The sequence below is a fragment of the Otolemur garnettii genome, unplaced genomic scaffold (assembly GCF_000181295.1).
Source record: "Otolemur garnettii isolate 467f Iridium unplaced genomic scaffold, OtoGar3 scaffold00003, whole genome shotgun sequence".
NCBI classification, from domain to species: domain Eukaryota; kingdom Metazoa; phylum Chordata; class Mammalia; order Primates; family Galagidae; genus Otolemur; species Otolemur garnettii.
In genome coordinates this window covers 36,980,900-36,989,918 of record NW_003852398.1, presented here as the reverse complement: position 1 = coordinate 36,989,918, position 9,019 = coordinate 36,980,900, and the positions used below count along the sequence as shown (strand labels likewise).

The 9,019-nt window shown below is 40.8% G+C and overlaps 1 protein-coding gene across 2 annotated transcripts in view; it reads right to left on the bottom strand.

Moving 5' to 3' along the window:
* The window catches only part of SIL1 (SIL1 nucleotide exchange factor), a 258,671-nt gene that overhangs the window by 56,076 nt on the left and 193,576 nt on the right, over window positions 1-9,019 (bottom strand). For both annotated transcript variants that reach the window (XM_003782152.3, XM_012808719.2), the window contains exon 7: window positions 7,434-7,555. In XM_003782152.3, coding sequence (XP_003782200.1) covers window positions 7,434-7,555 — 122 coding nt within the window. The remainder of the gene's footprint in view (window positions 1-7,433; window positions 7,556-9,019) is intronic.

Genomic DNA, 9,019 nt, shown 5'->3' with positions numbered 1-9,019 from the left:
TAGTTGAGCACCCTGGAATCATGGCAGTCCTAGGGCTATGGATGTTATCTAGAGGTCATTCCATCTAGTTTTCTGTGGGTGGATAAGAAGAATACTGTTCAGTCAATCCAGATGTGTGTGTAGAGTGAGAAAATCTACTTTCAAGTGTAGTATATGGGGCCGGTGCCCTACTCCTTTGAACCACAGGTGCTGCCCCCGGGGCTCACCTTGTTAATAGGTGTTCTATGTATTTCATAAATTTGAGTATCAGATAATGCACATCTTATGAAAATGGTTTTAAAGCACTTGTCAATAATAAAGTGGTGTCAACATCATCATCACCCTCATCATGATGTGCCTTTGTAAGTTTTCATTATATGAAAATTCTTATTGCTTTTCTTTCTACAATACAAACTTTTATCCTCCTCATTGTCTCTACTGTTAAAATACTTATACTATTGGGCTGGGCACAGTGACTCTCGCTTGTAATTCTAGCACTCTGGGAGACTGAGGCACATGGATTGTTTGAGTTCAGGAGTTTGAGACCAGCCTGAGCAAGAACGAGGCCCCATCTCTACTAAAAATAGAAAAACTACCCAGGCTTGTGGCAGGCAACTATAGTCCCAGCTACTTGAGAGGCTGAGGCAAAGAGGATCTCATGAACCCAGAAGTTTGAGGTTGCTGTGAGCTATGATACCATAGCACTCTAGCCTAGGTGACAGAGTGAGATTGTCATTAAAACAAAAAACAAAAAACCAACTCATGCTACTACAGCTTTCTTAGTGCTAATCTTAACTGCCTCATGATAGTATTTATTTGCTTATCTGGGTTAACTGCTTCGGCAAGCAATGTTAAATGCTTGCATTTCTATGGATGAAGAGATCTCTTCCCTGGTGTTAAATATGAAGCAATTATTCCAAGATCAAAGAGAGCTCACATAAATTCAATTGACATGGCTACTGAATGTTACATGACCAGTAAAGTAAAATGTATTCCTTTTAAATATTATTCATACTTACTTATAGGCCACACAGCTCATTTTCTGTTGCTTGTTGCCCACATATAAGGTAGGTCGGGCTCTTGCATAAGAAGATACCCAGATATAAGGGTGCTGATGCTTTTAGCAGCTTTATCTTTTCATGTTTTTTTTTTCCCTCAAATCTTCTTTCTCCTTCAAGTAGGTCATCTTCATTGGCCTTTCTATGATTCAATTTCATCTCACAATGGCACCTGTGTTAATCTGCAATCTGACTTACCAGGAATGTCTGGAGTCTCAGACAAATCATTTGTGTTTCTGTGTAAAGAAGTCTTAGAAAGGTCTTGTGAATTTCACAGGTAGTACAGCTTTCTGTAACGTTTGGTTTTATTTCTCAGAATACCGGCTGCTAGAGCCAGGCAGCGTGGATCATGCCTGTAATCCTAGCACTCTGGCAGGCTGAGATGGGCGGATTGCTTGAGCTCAAGAGTTTGAGACCCTCCTGAGGAAAAGCAAGACCCCATTTCTACTAAAACTAGAAAAAATTAGCCAGTGCTATGGCAGGCGCCTATGGTCCCTGCTACTTAGGAGGCTGAGGTAAGAGGATCAACTGACCACAAGAGTTTGAGTTTGCTGTGAATTATGATACCAGGGCACTCTACCTAAGGTGACAGAGTAAGATAGAAAAAAAAAAAAAAAAAAAGAGGAAAAGAAAAGAAAACCAGCTGCCTGTCTTGGCCTCCCACAGTGATATGATTGCAGGCATGAGCCATTGTGCCTGACCCTGATGCCTGCACTTGTTTTCCTCTTAATCTTCCAGTATATGACCTTTACCTTTTAATAGGAGTTAAATTATCAAGAAACTGGTGTGCCTGCCCCAAGCAGCATGAGCTTTGCTGTTCTCATGTCCCTGCATCAGTCACTTTGGGTGTCCTAAATACATCTTTAATAACCCACATTTTCATATGCACATGTATGAATTATTATGCAATTACACAGGCTTATAAGCATTCATGTATGCAGGGCTTTTGTCTGAACTATCCACAGTTTGCAGGATGCCATGGAACTGAGCCCAGTACAAAAAGAAATGTACACGTGCCATCAGCCATGGTGAGATTATATTTCATTATGGTGGCTCCCTGGAACAGGATTCTGTTCTATCCTTTTTGCTTGGCATCTTCCTTGGAACCTTGTTGGCAGATTTTGGGTTATATACATCCCTTTACAAAATTAATGTTCCCCCACGACCTGTACCCTCTCACCTCATGCTTAATTGGCTCTCTAGTTTCCTCAGTTGTGCTCTTCTCGCTAAGAATTTACCAGTTAATTTTTAAGCATTTGGTCAGCTTTATATCACCATGTCCCATTTCCATCTGCTGGCCTTCAGTTTTCAGGGTTTCTTTCCTGCCACTCTCAATAAATTTCAGTGCTCCTCTGCATCTTCTCCCCTCTCTTTCCTGATGGCTTTTGTGAGCTTACTGGGGACTGGCATTCATAATTCCATTGGTCTGCATGTTTACTTCTGCCATTGACTAGGTATCTTGAAACTCATTTCCTATTTTTTCCAATACCTCACATTGTCTGACCACCTCTATTACATTTTCACATCTTCATGTCTCCTGTTGAACATGCTTTTTGTTCTTATTGTGACCTCCAGCCTCTGCTTGTCATCCTCTTTTCCCCTGTCATGGTTCTTTACTCTTTCCTTACTCTCTAGGCTTATTCCCCTTAGCCCAAAGATTTACTCAGGACCTAGCCACTGATCCTGTCCATCAGCTTGTTCAACACCTCCCATTTATCAACCTATATTTTCCCTCCCTTTATTTCCAAATGTTTTAAAAGAATAGTCAAAAAGGAATACAAATGAGTGCATGTGAGTATTATGTTAATGTACTCAAAACCACTATTCCAATTATCTGATAGGGATTCCAACAATCCCTACCACCTCAGAAATTTTTCAGGAGTACTGGCCTCACTGACATCTCTTTATTAGTCAACAATGTTGGCCACTACTTTCCCTTGGAAACTTTTCTTCTTGGCTGTCATGTCATTATAGCCCCCAGGTTTAGGGATGTCTGTAATTAATCAGTCCCTCTTTCTCTTTTTACAGCAACACCAAATTCTTTACCCTCTAATTAAAATCATTCACCAAGATTTTTCAGCCTTTTCACTTCTCTTTTTTTCATTTCCTCCCCTAATGGTTCCATCTATTTCTGTGGTTTCAAATCCAGCCTTGTTGTGGATGAGTCCAGTGTCTACATTTAAGTCTGACCTTTCTCCTTGTTCTCATCCTAAGTTTCTACCAGAGCATCTGATTGTACCTCAGACTCAAGGAGAAGAAAGTAAAGCTCATTACTGTCTCTAAATTTTTCCTCCCACAAACTTTTTATCTGTCCTTGGCACTTTGATTAATGTAGTTTACCCGAACATTTGAAGATATTTGAGTTTTGTTTCTCCCTTCATTTTCTCATTAACTTGGTGAACAAGTCCTATGCATTTATATTTCTACTACTCTTGTCTACTAAACCACCACTGCCATCTACTTTAAGGAACTTCAATATTGTGAGGGCAGCAACATAGGCAGCAGGTCCCCCTCTCAATGCTAGGAAATGAGTCATGAAAAGTCTAAGCCAACCATGGTAATCACATTCCCTGTGGTTGTGATCCACTTCTGACCAATGAGACAAAGAGATGTTTGCTAGGACCCTTCTGGGAAGGATTTTATACTTACAAAAATAAAAAAAAGATAGTAAGGAGACCTCACCTACTTTTTCCTGCCCTGACTGCAGTTGTTTCAGAGCTGCAGCAGCTATCTCTGACCAAACAAAATAAAAGCATAAAAATTTTTAAAAAGCTTCTTTGCTCTTAATGTCTTGCTTCCTCATACTAGTCTTCGATGATTTCAGTTTTTGTTTTAAACCATTTATGCTCTGAGCAGCCATATGAAACTTGCCCTTTATATTGTGCTATGTATCCCATAGACTTGGATGCCAGTTCTCATGCTCAAGAAGCTTTCAGTTTTGTTAGGGAAACAGATTAGAGAACTGGCTTACAGTACAGAAGGAGATGTATCAAGAATCAGTTTAGAAACAGACAAGTGCTAATAAAATTGAAGATAAAGGAAAGAACTTTGTGGGCTGGAGTTATGCAAGGAAGAAATTAAGAAAGAAGTAATTAATAATGAAAAAATCTGAAGGTAGCCACATAGAGGATGTAACGGAGGCAGGGGTACATTATAGAGATGAATTCAAAAGAAATGGTGAGGGGACAAGTTCATTAAGCAAAGTGATGCGTCCCTCTTCAGAATGAAGTCTTAGTTTCTTTTGTTTTTGTTTTTTTGGACTGAGTTTTACTTTGCTGCCCTTGGCAGAGTGCTGTGGTATCGTAGCTCGCAGCAACCTCAAACTGTTAGGTTCAAGCAGTCCTCTTGCCTCAGCTTCCCAAGTAGCTGGGACTACAGGTGCCCACCACCATGCCCAGCTATTTTTAGAGACAGGGGTTTCTTTGTTGTTCAGTCTGGTCTCGAACTTCTGAGCTCAAGAGATCCACCCATCTTGGCCTTTTTGCAGTATTGACTTTATATTTCCCAAGAAAGACTCTTAGTTCAAAATACCTGAAGATGCTGGGTTAAATACTTAAACATTTCCTTTAAATGTTCAATTTAGCGACAAGAAACTGTAGGACCACTGCTTTGTGTAACTGCAGGAGAAATTAGTAATGTCGTATTCCCCAACTGCAACCTGGACTTTACCTAACAAACGCAAACAACATAACCTAATTGTATGTACCTTTCTATTAATCTGAAAAAAATTATAATAATAATGTCATATTCTTTATGTAGAGGCTCTGCAAAAAATTAAGAGAAATTCTAAAGGCAAATATAATAGAAAGCTCAAATTCTAAGAGATACAGAACACTGAAACTGACAGGTGTCTTGGGGATATTTTCCATTTCCTAGTAGCCTCAAGCTCTTGGTTTCAACAGGAAACAGGAGAAAAAGCTTAGGACTCATGAAAGAGAGAATTTAAAAAATAAAAATCTTCTATTAAAAAAAAAGTAAATAATGACTATCAGGCTAAAGCACTGCCTCTTTACATAGAACTCTTACCTTGCATCAAGTTCTCCTTTGCATAAAACATTGACATTTTGATAGTGTCTGGGAGCCTGCTGTTGGCTTCCAAAAGCTCTGGCACCATACCATACTGTCACTCTAACAGCCCTCCAGTGAGCCATCAAAAGCTCAACTATAGCATTTTGAATACAGCAGTTTTCTTACCACCAAAACACTAAATTACAATATTTTCTATTTTTCTCTATTTAAATTTTAGTGATGCTGGATATGTGTTAATATGGTCTTAAAGCTAATAACACACAAAAGTCTTAAGAACACCACATATTGCCACAGCCTCTGAGTGAGTGACAGTTTGCTAAGCAGGCCCAATGAACGTGGCTCAAGTCGTTTACTTATCCCCTTTAACTAGGACATAACATGAAGATGCTACATACTTTACCTCAAGAAAAGTTATTTCCAGAAGCAATGGCAAAGGATATGTAGAATAATTTGTTCATACTACATACAGAAAGAAAATACTGGCTCAGCGCTTGTGGCTCAAGTGGCTAAGGCGCCAGCCACATACACCTAAGGTGGCAGGTTCGAATCTAGCCCAGGCCCGCCAAACAACAATGATGGCCACATCTGAAAAAAAAATAGCCAGGCGTTGTGGTGGTCGCCTGTGTTCCCAGCTACTTGGGAGGCTGAGGCAGGAGACTTGCTTGAGCCCAGAAGTTTGAGGTTGCCATGAGCTGTAATGCCACGGTACTCTACCCAGGGGGATAGCTTGAGGCTCTGTCTCAAAAAAAAAAAAAAAAGAAAAGAAAAAAGAAAATACTTGGGGCTCAGTGCCTGTAGCTCAAGTGGCTAGGGCGCCAGCCACATACAGTGGAGCTGGAGGGTTTGAACCCAGCCTGGGCCCGACAAACAGCAATGACAACTACAACCAAAAAATAGTTGGGCATTGTAGTGAGTGCCTGAGTCCCAGCTACTTGGGAGGCTGAGGCAAGACAATCACTTAAACCCAAGAGTTGGAGGTAGCTGTGAGCTATGATGCTGCAGCATTCTACCCAGGGCGACAGCTTGAGACTCTGTGTCAAAAAAAAAAAAAAAAAGAAAAGAAAATACTTGGGAGTAAGATAGAGATTTAAAAAAATGGTCTGGAGGGAGAGGTTAACAATTTTTGATTTAGTTCTTTTCTGGCTTGAGAACCAACAAGTGAGCCTTAGGAAGTTCTCAAGCCTCTAAAGCCTTATGAGGCTAAAGCTTTGGTCTTCTCTAGGACTGCAACCATAGCTATCCAATGACAAACTCTCCACCTTTCCAGTGACTGTACAGATTTCCCTGGGCTTCCTGGGAGAAGCTAGCTCTGGGAGGTAAGACCAAAGGGAGTGGAATTGCCTTAAGCAGCCAGAGCCCTAACTATTAATAACAAAACCACAGGGATTCAGGGCTTGAAGATCAAGGCAGAGTGGTAATAAAGGAAACCAAGGTCTGCAGCACTTTCAACCTCTCTTCAAGGAACAACTCATTTAGCCTTCCCAGCTCTATCCCTTAATTCACTAAGAAAAGATGCTGAACCCTATCAGAGTGAGAGGGTATCAGACTGAGATTCTGATTTAAAAGATAAACATGAAAAAGGGCAAAGGAAATGTTTTCAAAACAAAATCTGCAATGGTAAATATATTCAGTCTTTCCCCTCTAACATCAGGACCCCTAAAACAAGGCAACCCATAATAACTACCATCCATACCCTTTTTGCAAGAATCAGAATATCTGTTCCTGTTTAGAAGTATAAATGGTCCTAACAGCAGATTTTCAAAAATGAGAGGAACTATAGCTCCCGCAAAGACATCTTGACATTTTTAGGGTGAGTGTAACGATCTGCAGCCACTCTTTCAAGATGCTGCTTCCTCACTCTTCTGGCCTGATCAGTTTTCTATCACAAACCAGATTAACTGAAATTCTGAAGAACTTCCAACCCAGAGAGTATGATAATCTGACTGCATATAGATTGGTCCCAGACAACCAGAGGAAGGCACATTCCCCCCAAAAGACTCTCCTTGATCAGGTTCATTGCTTATTCATCACCAGATACAGCTTTATTGCCAAAAGGATCAACTCTTAGAGTTTATTCCCCTCCCCACTAGCTATCATTGGTCTAACTTTTTTTTAGCCTTGAATAAAACAGAGAATGTGACCTAAAATATGTTATTAAATGTCTACACATCAGGGGGAAGAATCAGAGATGGTGACAACATGGGCAAAAATTCCTATCTATTTGGGCAGAGTCAAATTCTCACTCTAGTTTCATTGGTATTACACTGAAATGTGGGTAAAGATGTGTACAAATTCAATGATAACCTTCTTCTAAGCCAATTAAGCCAAACAATCCTGGCCAATGGGACATCCATCCACACTGCTCACCTGGAAAAGGCAGCCCCCAGCACAAATGCAGCATACTCCTTCACCAGGGGCTCTGTGCTGTTCAGCCCATTGATCACCACTTGAAGGCCACCAAAGGAAAGCAGGTCCTGTGCATTGTCCATCTGCAACAAAGGCACTTTTTAGTGTACTGCAGCCATCAAGGAAAGAAAAGCTTTTCTTACAGCCTTTCTTCTGGTAACTATCCAAAGCCAAATTTAAAAGCCAAGTAAAAAGCGATAGTGGCCTTTCTGACTAAGAAACAGTTTGCAAAAACAAGTTAAATTGTTAAATAATCTTAAATTTGAGTACTCCTAATTCATCTAATATGATTTATGAGTACCTGCGTGGGAATCAGCGGAAATGGCACCTAGCTATTGCTTATGCCAAACATGTCCTGGAAAATTCTAATACTGTAGTGAGTCATAAAGCTTACTCCTAATGTACAAGCTGTTAACACAAAGAATCTGGCATCATCAGCACCACTAAATGGTGCCATGCTTCCTGTTGATGTCCGACCCCAATGGGACCCCAATGGCAATGGAGGGAACAAATATTTTTTTTAAGCTGATTTTTAATTAGAAGTCAGGGACTATAAAAGGAGGCTTGTTGTTGAGAAATGAGGGATAGTGCCACAAGAATGTTAGGAGAGGAATAACAATAGTATCCTTCTCTTCCATCTAAGATTGACGTCATCTGAGGACATTCATGATAAAATGTGCACGAAAATCACTAGGCTTTCATCTAGGCTGTGTTACCGACTAGCAGGTACATATTAGACAGTGCAGAACATTTTTTATCATTACATAAAGTTCTATCAGATAGCACTAGTCTAGGCTATCATTTAAATCCCCAAGTCCAAACTCTCTCTCTCTCTCTCCTTCATTTTAAAGGGGATCTCATTCCTCAAGCTTCATTTAGTATCCAGGACCAAAAATTTCAACTTCCTGAGAAATGTCACTGGATCCTGCTTTCCCCATGTTAGTAGGTCAAAATTATCTTTGTTACTACAAAGGCTGCCTCTTACGCAAATGCTAAACTCACTCTATAAATCATCTGGAAAACTCAGAGAACTAAAGCCCAACAACAATGTAACTGCTGCCCACCTTTCTCCTTCAGGTGCATAGAGCCATTTCCTACCTGACTGTGTCCTTAATTCTGCGCTGGATGAGGGCTCTGACAGAGAAACTGAGTGTCAAGAAGAGTATCTGAATCTGCCAATGTTTCTGGGTGGGCCTCACCTGTTTTTACCACTTGAAAGATCATTCATATATGTTCTGGTAGAAAATCCATGAGGGTTGGATGGTGCCTGTGGCTCAGTGGGTAGGATACTGGCCCCATATACTGAGGGTGGTGGGTTTGAACCCAGCCCCAGCCAAACTGCAACAAAAAAAATAGCCGGGCATTGTGGCAGGCACCTGTAGTCCCATCTACTTGGAAGGCTGAGGCAAGAGAATTGCCTAAGCCCAGTAGTTGGAGATTGCTGTGAGCTATGACGTCACAGCACTCTATCGAGGGTGATAAAACAAGACTCTGTCTCAGGCTCGGCGCCTGTGGCTCAAGCGGCTAAGGCGCCAGCCACATACACC